Source organism: Nelumbo lutea, chromosome 1 (assembly GCF_056320005.1).
Source record: "Nelumbo lutea isolate HS-2025 chromosome 1, American lotus-T2T, whole genome shotgun sequence".
NCBI classification, from domain to species: Eukaryota; Viridiplantae; Streptophyta; class Magnoliopsida; order Proteales; family Nelumbonaceae; genus Nelumbo; species Nelumbo lutea.
In genome coordinates this window covers 167,758,891-167,771,891 of record NC_142684.1, presented here as the reverse complement: position 1 = coordinate 167,771,891, position 13,001 = coordinate 167,758,891, and the positions used below count along the sequence as shown (strand labels likewise).

The 13,001-nt window shown below is 40.8% G+C and overlaps 1 protein-coding gene across 6 annotated transcripts in view; it reads left to right on the top strand.

Moving 5' to 3' along the window:
* Positions 1-13,001, top strand: part of LOC148879028 (ion channel POLLUX-like protein, putative (DUF1012)) — a 165,154-nt gene that overhangs the window by 149,704 nt on the left and 2,449 nt on the right. For all 6 annotated transcript variants that reach the window (XM_088960395.1, XM_088960396.1, XM_088960398.1 and 3 more), the window contains 2 exons: positions 12,611-12,703; positions 12,823-12,949. In XM_088960395.1, the coding sequence (XP_088816521.1) occupies positions 12,611-12,703; positions 12,823-12,949 (220 nt within the window). The remainder of the gene's footprint in view (positions 1-12,610; positions 12,704-12,822; positions 12,950-13,001) is intronic.

Sequence of the window (13,001 nt, the reverse complement as noted above, 5' to 3'; positions counted from 1 at the left end):
TGGCCCATGGAACATAGTTCTCCCCATTCAGCTTAATTGAGGTCATTTGTACCCATAGGTAGTCGGAGGAAATTACCACATTAGGTTTCTGATCATTGTAGCCATCTCCTATTGCTGCCATTGTACTCTTTCACAGTTGCCTCTAACCTTACTTCTCAGCTACAAGCTGATTGATGTTGTTCACAGTTTGATACTTCAGCACCTATTGCAGCCCCTAAACACAACAGTGGGAGCACACACTTGTTCTTCTTTACACTACTGCTGACTTCACACACCTACGACCCACATAAGCATCACAAGCACCACAACACAACAGTAGGCCCTCTTACAACCACTCAATAAAAAAAATTGCGCACCACAACACAGTCAAACTGCTACACCCAGTTCAGATTTGTTTAACACACTTAAGAGGGCATTACACGACCACAAGGAGCTTGGCAAGGTCACTGCATTCCACCTTACACCACTCGGCCACCTACAGCAGCCCTAACACCACTCAACAACTCACAGCAGCCCTACACCATTCGGCTACTACACACACAACCCTTTTTAGGGCAACAATGAACCTAGTTCTCTAGGTTCTAATCAGTACTAACTGATTCTTGAAGGGTTCCTACCCAGAAATACCAGCAACACAAGAGGACTAAATAACCAACCTTCCTTTGAGAGTATCAGCCAACCATTCACTGCTGAAATCACCTTCCTTGATGAAGAAAACTGTGTGCAGCAGAGAGCAACGAACTGTGATGTCTCAGACCTAGGGCGAACCAGCTCTCTCCATTAACCAACTAGAAACGAAGAGGAGGGTGTCACAAACACAGCTGAGATGTTTTGCAAGCGGAAGCAGGTCAGAAACCTTGCTCTGATACCATGTTTTGGAGCAGCTACAGTAGTCCGAACCAGTGAAGAAGGAAGAAGAAGATGAGGAAGAAGACAAGAGAAAGAGAGAACAGGAGGGTTTAGTCGAACTGATTAGTATTCCCATTCAGTCGACCCCCTTGTGTTTATTAGGTTCTAATTACACTTACAAAGACTAAACTGCCCTCACTTAAGTGTGGGGCAGAGTACTCTAATAAAACAGCCACATAAGCAAAGTACTTAACTGACATAAGATTACTAAATTACCCTTATTCGGCTCACTCTAACAGTGAGAATTATGTGCCGTGGGCAAAATCTGTGGAGGTGTTTTTAAAGGCTAAGAAAAAGGTAAAACATGTGAGAGAGGAGAAGCCCTCCTCTGATTCTCCGGGGTTTAGTGATTGGGAATAGGAAGATGCACAAATAATGACATGGCTGTGGAATAGCATGGAACCAAAAATTAGTGTGAACTTTATGTTCCTAGATACAGCTAAAGAAATCTAGGATCATGCTAAGAAACTATACTCCGGACAAGACGATACAAATAGGGTGTATCAATTGTACCAAGAGTACTTTAATTTAAAGCAAGGCAGTCAAAGCTTGGAGGAATACTATGCAAGTCTGAGGAATATCTGAAATGAGCTCAATGTGTATCATCCTCTGACACAGGATGTTCAGATTCAACAACAACACCGTGAGCAACTTGATGTGACAAGGTTTCTGGTGGGTTTGAAGGCTGAATATGAGCCTGTCCGAGCACAAATATTGGGGGGGTCTGCTCTTCCCTCACTTGAAGAAGTTTTTGCCCGTCTTAGGAGGACATCTATTGGGTCTATAGAGCATTCTTCTCTCTCGGACAGATCTGGTTTTGTGGTGACTAGAGGGGGAGGCCGTGGAAATAGAGGTGGTGGTGGTGGTCATGGACTTCCAGGTAACCGTGATGGTCCCATGTTTAACCGTGCTGGTGGCCGGAGTGGAGGTCGGGACTCAAGGGGAGGTCGTGGTAAAGGAAGAAGTAATGCCCCTAGGAAGTGTACACACTGTGGATTAGAGGGGCACATGGTTAATTTCTGCTATGATTACATGGTCCACCCAACACTTGGGCTAACCATGCTGTGACTATGGGTAGTGGTACAATTACTGAAAGTCAGCAAACTGACCTGATCCCCTCCACATCTACTGGTGCTTCTGAGAAGGAGATGGTGAGTGTACCCCGTGCAGTATATGAGCAGTTCCTTCAGACATCTCAGTAGAACACTGCTTCCCTTGCCCATCCAGGTATGGCTTGCTTGGCTTCCAAGCCTTCACACTGGATCATTGACTCCGGAGCCTCGGACCATGTCTGGGACTCCTAATGCATTTTCTTCTCTTTCTCGGTCCTCCACATCTCAAACAATTACTCTTGCTAATGGTTCTACATCTCTCATCTGTGGTGTTGGTGATGTTGATCTCTCCTTGTCTTTATCATCTGTTTTATATGTTCTCAAGTTCCCCTTTAACCTTATGTCTGTTAGTAGATTAACCAAGTCACTTAATTGTTCCATAAATTTTTATCCCTCTTCTTGTGTGTTTCAGGATCTCAAGACGGGGATGAAGATTGGTGGAGGGCATGAGGCAGGTGGATTGTATTACCTTGATGGTGGTGGCCCTCCAGTAGCTTTTCAGTCGTCTCTTACTCCTCTTCAATGACACTGCAGACTTGGTCATCCTTCTCTCAAGGCTCTAAAGTTGTTGGTGAAAGAATGGTAGGATCCATCTAATGGACGCCATAAAGGTTGCGGAATGAGTGGGCGAATTTCAAAAATTTTCCTACCTTCTCCCAACTGGGAATCATATTCCCTAAATTTAGAATACAATATTCAAGGATCCTACTTGAACCATAATCAAACCAGATCTGTACCAAAAGACAAATGGGAGGAATATACCTGATCCGGAGAAGCACTATCTCCCAAAGTTGGTGTTCACGCCCAAAGAATGCTCCAAGATCCGTTCTTGCTGAAGATGACACAGCTGTGGATGGAACAGAACCAGCAGGGTGCGTCCCACACACTGGATCCTTCGCAAGTATCCTCTGGAAGCACTAAACACTGAATCTATTTCAGTCTTTCTTGCAAGACTGATGTCAAGAACAGATTTCTTGACTTTCTTTTCTGCAAAGATCTAATCTTGCAAAGGAGATGGCGGCGGCAGGAGGAGAACTCTAAAAGCGAAAAGGCTGAACTGCCTTTTTTTTTCTTTTCTGGAGTATGAGATCTGATCTCAATTCGCAGGAACCTTTCTTGCGATTTTTCTTGATTCGAAATCTGTTGTATTTCTCTCCTTTTTTTTGTTAGGGTTTCTCCTCCTTTCTTCTTGATTAAGAAACCTCCTAATTAGGAGTTATCCCAATCCAAATCAGTATTTGGATAGGGGATAATCTTAATCCTATCTGCAGATAAAGTTAGCTTACTCCTGATCTTATCAGGAGGTTACCAGATTCAAATCTAATTTGAATTTGGTCTCCAAGAGTGGATAAGGCTAAAGGCCCAATCCTTTTACTAACATTAATCTCAGATTCGCCCCAAGGATGGGTGATCATATCAGCCCACCTCGAAATGGGCTTTTGGCCCATTAAGTGTTCAGTGTCTAATTACTTTCCAATCTGCTGCCCAGTTGGGCTTCTTTGTATGACGTGGGACCCAAGCATTGATCTACACACCAGCCACATGGGTTCGGCCCAGCCTTTAATACAAGGCCCAGCCGAATTCACTGAAAAACTCAATGAACCCCTTGAGTCCATCATATGGACCCTATGGGCCCAACACTTACATTAAGTGGTCCCTGGGCCAAGCCATCTTATAAAAACCCAGGGACTGTGGGCAGGTGCAAGATTAGCCCATCAGGTATTATCCTCAATGGTCTTACACTTAACCTCTCAGCCCTTAATGATCAAGCACTGCCCGACAAGAGAGGACCTCTCCCTTGGCTGCAAGGAACAGTGCCGCACTCTCCTCTCACATGGATCCCGGGAATTAAAACCATTTGCAAACAATTTGAAACTGTACATATATATATATATATAAATATATTAATTTTGCAAAACAAAATTCCAACGATTGAAATCAACTGCCGGCAGTTTGGTTTCCATCAGAGAGAGTGCATTCCCGATCATTACCCTTTGTCCGACAAAGTGGCTGATTCTGTCACTATGATCACCCACTCAGATGAATTCTCAAACTGCCCCAACATACCCAGGTTTTGATCCCCGCTAAGGATCTCACTGATTGGCATATCAAAGGCAGCCTGATCCAACACCTAGTGAAGTGTCATAATCGAGTCTAGGGGTCAGGTGTAACTTTCCAGTTTTGCCCATCTATCTCCAAGGTCCAGGGCAAGACTGGAAATCTGGTCCGGTTCAAGGATTCAAGTAATCCCATACTGCATGTGCCTCGGGTCTTACCCTGGTGGCTGAGACAGGCCATCCCAACACTTGGTGGCACACCAGTATCAGCCTTGGCAGGATAAATCTCCCCAGACTTATCCAACGGCTGTGAACATTTAAAACTAACACGAGTCTCTATAAATGTCCAGTTTTAGGGTTTTACACAGAATTAAACCAAACAACATGAATCAAAATGCACTTTTTTTATTTCCACTAAATAACAAAAGTACATCAAATCAGATTGAAGCTAAGGGCATACAAAAACTGTCTAACAGTTGGTTCCTTCCTTGAGTCATCTTTCATCTTTGAATTGTGAGTCATGTCAGCTTGGGAAACATCGTAGAGTCTCTTTTAGTCCAAGAGTTGATAGTCATGTCTCGAGTCCTTTTTCTTTAGTTCATTCTGATGTTTGGGGTCCGATCAAAGTAATGTTATACAATGGCTATAAGTATTTTGTAATTTTTGTTGATGACTTTTCAAGGATGACATGGATTTAACTTATGAAAGATCGCAGCGAATTGTTTTCTATTTTTCAAAAATTTTATGCTGAAATACATACCCAATTTGGTGTTCATATTAAAATTCTTCGCTTCGATAATGCCAAAGAGTACACCTCAATACCATTTCATCAATACTTAGAGCACCATGGGATAATTCATCAAACTTATTGTGCCTACACCCCACAACAGAACGGTGTAGCTGAACGGAAAAATTGACATCTTGAAACTGCTCGGTTCTTGATGCTTAATATGAATGTTCCAAAGCATTTTTGGAGTGATGCCGTCCTCACATCCTTTTTTCTCATCAATCGGATGCCCATGTCCATCCTTGGAAGTCAATCCCCCTTCTCGGTGTTGTTTCCCACTTTGTCTCTATTCCCTCTCACCCCAAGAGTCTTTGGATGTGTTTGTTTTGTTCAAATCTTGGGGCCTGGTTTAGACAAGTTAGATGCACGAGCTACTATGTGTATCTTCCTTGGCTACTCGAGGACTCAGAAAGGGTATAAGTGTTATAACCCAAAATTCCATAAGTCATTTGTATGCTCCAATGTCACCTTCTTTGAATCAATTCCTTTTTTCTCAAATACTGTGGTTTCTTCTCCTTCCTCCGTTGTTCCTCTTCCCGTCCCTGTTGCGGATCCCCTTCCCGTGGCTCCCATTCCAGCTACAGATTCTCCTCCTATGCCAGTTATTACGGAGAGGCCACCAATCACACAAGTGTATACTCACAAAAGAGCACCGGCCCCTCCTCCAATTCAGCCCTCGTCGACAGATCCTGTCATTGCTTCTTCTCCCTTAGATCTTGATCTTTCTATTGCCCTGCGGAAAGGTAAACGTACTTGTACTTGTCATCCTATTTCACACTATGTTTAAGTTGCTCACCTTTCTGCTTCTCATAGCAACTTTATATCATTGCTATCATTTGTCTCCATTCCCAAGACTGTCCAGGAAGCCCTTACCTCCCCGGGGTGGCGGCAAGCCATGGAAGAGGAACTCTCTGCTCTATAACACAATCACACGTGGGAACTCACTACTCTTCCTCCTGGTAAGCATGATGTTGGGTGTAAGTGGGTCTACACAGTGAAGTATCTTCCAGATGGTAGTATGGAGCATTTGAAGGCCAAGTTAGTGGCCAAGGGCTATTCTCAGTTGTATGGTGTAGACTATATGGAGACATTTTCTCCTGTGGCTAAGATTGGTTTAGTTTGGGTGTTGATTTCATTAGCTGCTATGTATGATTGGCCTCTTGTGCAACTTGACATCAAAAATGCTTTCCTACATGGTGATCTCATTGAGGAGGTGTATATGGAGCAACCGCCAGGGTTTGTTGCTCAGGGGGAGGATGGTAAGGTTTGTAGACTCAAAAAGGCAATTTATGGACTGAAACAGTCTCCACGTGCTTGGTTTGGTAGGTTTAGTGAAGTAGTGAAAGACTTTGGGATGAAACAGTGTCAAGTAGACCATTCTGTGTTCAGCCACGATTCAAAAGATGGGAAAATCTTGCTAGTGGTGTATGTGGATGATATTGTCATAACTGGGAGTGACAGTAACGGGATTGACAGGCTAAAGAAATTCCTACAAGACCACTTCAATACAAAAGATTTGGGTAAGCTGAAGTACTTCCTGGGAATAGAAGTTGCAAGGTCAAGGCATGGAATTAACTTATGTCAAAGAAAATATGTTCTTGACCTACTTGAAGAAATAGGGCTGTTAGGTGCTAAACCAGCAAAGACTCCTATGGAACTTAATGTCAAGTTGAGTGTTGATGCAGGTGAAGAGTTTAATGATCCTGGAAGATACAGGAGATTGGTGGGAAAGTTTAATTATCTGACTATTACCCAACCAGATATATCACTTGCTGTGAGTATGGTGAGTCAGTTTATGCAACATCCTCGGGTTCCTCATTGGGAAGCAGTTCTAAGGATTGTTAGGTACCTGAAGGGTGCTCCAGGTCATGGTTTGCTATACCAAAGTGGAGGGACTCTTGAAATAGTAGGGTATACAGATGCTGGTTAGGCTGGTTCTATTTCAGACAGGAGATCAACTACAGGGTATTGTACTTTCCTTGGTGGCAATCTTGTAACTTGGAAGAGCAAGAAACAAACAATGGTGGCAAGGAGTAGTGCAGAAGCTGAGTACTGAGCTATAGCTCATACTACATGTGAACTAGTATGGTTGAAGAACTTGCTTCAAGAGATGGGGTTCTCGGTTGACAAACCCATGAGACTATACTATGATAACCAGGCTGCTATTCACATCTCTTCCAACCCAGTCTTCCATGAGAGGACCAAGCATATTGAGGTCGATTGTCACTTTGTGAGAGAGAAAGTGATAAGTGGAGTTACAACCACATCTCATGTGAGCTCAGGAAATCAGTGGGCAGATCTCTTTACAAAGGGATTGTCTCGGGGCAAAGTAGATTATATTTGTGACAAGCTAGGACTATATGACATATACTCTCCAGCTTGAGGGGGAGTGTTAGAATACACTAATCAGGGGTATTTTGGTCATTTGGGTTTATCTATTTGAGAGTGAAAGGTCTATTTTATTTAAGTTTAAGTTATGTGTCCCATCACTTATGAGGGACAATATGGTCTTTCTTGTAACTATACTATTTGAGATAAATACAAGTGAGTCGGCTAGAGGTGGACTGATTTTTCCTAATCTGGCCAAACCCTTCTTCTCCTCCTTCTTCTTCTTCTTCTTCTTCTTCTATTCTTCTTCTTTCTCTACTTTAACCTAGAATTGTATAGGGATTTACACTCAAATCAAGTACAAATGCAACACCATGATATGAAACACCCTCTAGATGTAGGAGCCCCTGAATTGACCATGAATACAGTAAAATACACATTATGTGTATACTACACCTGATTTTTATGAAAAATGTATACACATTTGTAGAGAGACTGGGCTGAATGGGCCCTAATATTTCTTTTATGTTTAAGTAATGTTATATCTGTTTATGTGTTAATAGGCCTTTTTCTTAATGGACCTGTTAACCTCTTTTTAAGTTCTTTTAAGTTACCGCTTTGTTGGTCGCCCAATTAAAGGGCAGACTCGTAATTAGCATGATTAATTAAGTTTAATAAAAGATTAGTGAAGGGAGAGAGAGCACCATCAAACTCTCTTCTTCTTCTATTCTGCTGTAACCTTTCTTTCTCTCTCACTTTTTCTTATTTCTTTTATCAGTTTTATATCGGATTTGAAGGACAAACTCACATCTTGGTATCAGAGCAGTTCTTCCTCCACTTTTCTTTTTCTTTTTTTTTTCCTATACACCCTTCGATTAGAAGAGTATGTGGAGAGATACATTGCTGATCAATCAGATGACTATTTGCTTAGTTGGTAGAGGGTTTGGAGAGTTAGGATCTGGCCAAAAATTGCTAGGAATTGAAGCTGGTTTTTTTTGCCCAAAACCCTAGCCAACTAGAGAGATTTTAAGTTACAAGTTAAGGAGAAGGATTGGGTGTGGCGCTCAGGGCTTGGGAGGTGTATTTTGATCCCCAAAAGTGTGTGGTTGGGATTTGAAGGAGATTGGGAAGCTCTGGTAGGAGTAGCTGCTTCATCTCTCTTCCTCCCGATAGTCGGGTGTAGTGAAACCCTAGTTTTTTAATCTCTAGGTATTGTAGTGAAACCCCATTTCTCATGCTAGCATAGTACTCCTCAAGACTCTAATTACCCTGTTGCAGATTAAAGTATTCCTGATAAAGTTGATACACTCTAGTTGTGTTGTCTTGTCCCAAATACAGCTTCTTAGCATGGTCCCAAACTTCCTTGGCTGTATCAGAAGCATGAAATTCATATTGATCTCGGGTTCCATGCTATTCCATAACCAGGTTATAATCTATGCATCCTCTTGTTCCCAATCACCATACTCAAGAGACTCAGTGTAGGGTTTTTCTTTCCTTATATGCTTCACTTTCTTCTTAGCTTTAAGAAAGACTTCTACAGATTTCACCCAAGGCACATAGTTTTCCCCATTCAACTTGATAGAAGTCATTTGAACATTCAGGTAGTCAGTGGGAACCATCACACTAGTTTTGTTTTCATTGTTATCTCCTATATCTGAAAAAAAAAAAAATCTTTCTAATTCACCTCTCACCACACTGCACTCAGCACCACTTGTTGCTGAATTCTTCACTCTCCACACCACAACCCTACTTACACGACTACCTGAATTCTCACCACACTACTTGGAACTAACTAACCATTCGATCTACATGAAATCTGCATGAAACCCTACTACACAACAACCTGAATTCTCACCACACTATTTGGAACTTACTAACCATTCGATCCACACTGAAATCTGCACAAAACCCACTTATCTAATCACCAAACAATCAATCTGCACTCGACACTTCACTGCATCACTCGAACCAGCCCTCTTCTTACTATCGATTAAGGGGGGCTTCCTACGAATCACTGCAAACACCCACAAACTTGCTGACCGGAGGCATAGAAACCTCCAAGGGAAGAGGGCGACCAGTCCTTTTCAGACCCTTTCCCTATCTTCAACCAATGATGAAGAAAAAAGTAAAAAACATTAGGCTGAATGCGAGAAAACCAGAATTCTGGGCATATTCGATTTTGTCAACCTTGCTCTGATACCATATTATAAACCTAATCTGCACTAGAATTCTGTTAGAATTAGGGTTGAAGAGATATTAGAGAGAATAGAAGAAGAAGAAGAAGAAGAAGAAGAGAGAGAGAGAGAGAGAGAAGAATACAGAGGAAGGAAATTCTGGTTCGAACTAGAGAACTCAATCACCTCTCTAGTCAGCCAGATTTAATTTATATGTTTCTATTCATAAGAACAAAAGACTCCTTTGCCCCTACTTAAGTATGGGACACATCAACTAACATAACATTACACATCAGCTTTAAAACATAACTACAAAGACTAAAATACCCCTACGCAGTCAACACTAACAGTCTCAAACAGTCCCCTAGAGCCTAGTTTGAGAGATCCAGAGATGCCCTTGTTTCTTTTGGTTATACACAGACTAAATCTGACCATACTTTATTTGTGAAGAGAATTAACTCTTTGGTGACTTTTCTGATTGTTTATGTTGATGACATTGTGGTTACGGGTAATGACACTCAGGAAGTGATTAAGCTCAAAAGATTTCTTAACATTGAATTTGATATAAAAGATTTGGGGGATCTCAAATACTTCTTAGGAATTGAAGTTGCTAGATCTAAGGATGGTATCTTCATTTCTCAACGCAAGTATGTTCTTGATCTCCTTGCAGAGACTAGTAAACTTGGTGCTAAACCGGCTTCTACCCCTATAGACCTAAACCATAAGCTTTCTGCTACTAATGGTGAACTGTTGACTAATAGGGGAGTGTTCCAGAGATTGCTTGGAAAGTTGTTATTATCTTTGCATGACTTGGCCAAATATTTCCTTTGCAATAAGTCTTATTAATCAGATTATGCATTCTCCCAGAGATACACATTTAGCAGTTGCAGAAAGAGTTTTGTGCTACTTGAAAGGAACTCCAGGGAAAGGTATTCCGTTTGCCAAGCATGGACACATGAAGCTAGAGGCATACATTGATGTTGATTGGGTCGGATGTATTGATGATAGGAGATCCACCTCAAGATATTGTGCCTTGGTGGCAAGGAACATTGTCTCATGGAGAAGTAAGAAATAGTCTGTAGTTGTCAGATCCTCAGCTGAAGCAGAGCACAGGGCAATGGCACATGGATTGTCAGAATTATTGTGGTTGAAATCACTTTTAGGAGAGTTGGGTATTGACTATGAAAAGCCAATGATGCTCTACTGTGACAACCAAGCAGCTATCAACATTGAAAATAATCCTATTCAGCATGGCAGAACTAAGTACATAGAGGTTCAGACATTTCATAAGGGAGAAAGTTGCTTCAGGGAAGTCTGCTTGCCATTTATTGCTTCAAAAGAGCAGTTGGTTGATGTTTTGACCAAAGGTGTTCCAAAAGGAAAGCTGACGCTATATAAGTAAGCTGGGCATGATTGACATCTATGCTCAGCTTGAGGGGGAGTGCAAAAAGACTGGGCCCAATGGGCCCTAATATTTCTTTTACGTTTAAGTAGTGTTATATCTGTTTTATGTGTTAATGGGCCTTTTCTTAATGGGCATGTTAACCTCTGTTTAAATAATTGATTTTATGTTTGTTAGGGTCTGTTTGGCTGATTAAAGCCTTTATATTTTAATGTATTATTGTAACCATTACTTAGTAGGGGCACAAGGGTCATTTCCCTTCTTATTTTTTCGCCCTATATATTATAATGAAGCTGGCGCCGCCAGCACTGTTCCATTGCCTCAATCCTTCTTTCTTCCTTCTCTTCTCCTTCACTGTAATCTTCAATCAGATTTACTGTCAAGAACCTCTTTTTAAATTCTTTTGAGTTACTGTTTTGCTGGCCACCCACTTAAAGGGAAGACTTGTAATTAGCATGATTAATTAAGTTTAATAAAAGATTAGTGAAGGGAGAGAGAGAACCATCGAACTCTTTTCTTCTTCTATTCTGCTGTAACATTTCTTTCTCTCACACTTTTTCTTATTTCTTTTATCAGTTGTATATCAGATTTGAACGACAGACTCACATCTACATTAACTGTATACTGCACCTGATTTTTCTGAAAATATCATTGATGGAAAATATTACTCTTGATAGAGAAAAGTTGTGGGACAAGATTCATGTAGACCAAATAGTTGGGATTAAGGCTGAGCTGAGTTACTATTCTACCTTTGAATTATTGTGTTTTTCTTCCTTAATTTCTGGTCTGTTTTAAGGTTTTTGTGGTCAGCATGAAGCCATTATCCTTTTTCCCTCTTTTTTGTTTCTTTTTCTTTTCTTGCTGGGGGGGGGGGGGGCGCGTCTGGGCTTAGGCCCATTCCTAAGACTTGGACCCCAGCCTGAGGCCCTCTCGAATTGACATAAGGCCTGAGCTATAGATTAACACAACTTGGTTGCTGGCTTAGTTGAACTTGGCCCAGCTGATCAGGTTTGAGGCTTTTCTTACTCATGTTTTGCTGCTCTATATTTCCTTCGGGTTGTAAGATCCAATATATAAAAGAAAATAGTTGTCCATAAAAATACCATCTGATACATATTTAAACATGATAGAAATAGTGTGTATGCCTATGATAGTCAGATACTTGTATATGCCTAGCTTGCTGGTGTTGAATACACTACTAGATGCTGCATGAATACTTGTAGATGTACTCTGTTGCATTATATCACTTTTAAAATATGTGAAATGATATGTTTTAACAAATTATACTATAAAAAAATCTGTGACATCTTAGAAATTTAATTAAATTTGGAAAGACAGTCTTGAGAAATAACATTTTGCTTCAAGAACTAGATATAAATGCATGATATGTGCATATTACATGGGATACGCGTACCTGTATCCATATCCAGGATTTAGGAAATGGAGAGTTGTATCCCAGTTTCCTGTATCTGTGTTTGTATCCATATTTGGGTACCAGAAATGTATGCATTCCATAATTGGGCTTGGGATGAATATCCTATGCAGTGTAGGATTAGGCTAGGTTTGGGACATGATATTGTTAGCAGAGGTGTCAGCCTCCTAGCCTAACCTGAGCTGAGATCAGGCATGACCTTTGAGGCCCACGCTTGTCCAGAAGACCAAAAGTCCAAGCCAAAATTGGTAAAGCCTCAGTTACCACTTTGGGCTACCCAAGCTGCAAATCTGTCTCTTATACAATAATTTTCAATATTTTTGAATAGTTGAAATGAATTTAGAGGTTTAGAGCATAAATACGTAAGCCTTATGTTTATGTTTCATTCTATTTGCTATTAATTTTGCAGGAGATATTATCAGATGTACCTTTGGATGAGAGAAATAAGGCAACTAAAGTATCTGGTCAAGATAAACTCAAAAATATCCGTGTATCTCATAGGGTACTGTCACACATTTTCAGTTAAAACTTTGACTATAATATTTTTATGGAAGTGAAGTCAATTCTTTCAGAAATCATGTCCTTTTCTCATCGAGTTCATGTTATTTTCTATTTTTTCAGATGGGTAATCCCATGGACTACGATGTCCTGAAGGAAGCCATATTAGATATTAGAAACTCTTTTAAGAATAATGAGGAGATACCCTTTTCAGTTGTTGTTGTATCTGATAGGGAATGGCTTCTTGGAGGTAATGACATGAAAATGAAAATGCAATTAGCTCAAATCAGCATTTTACTGAC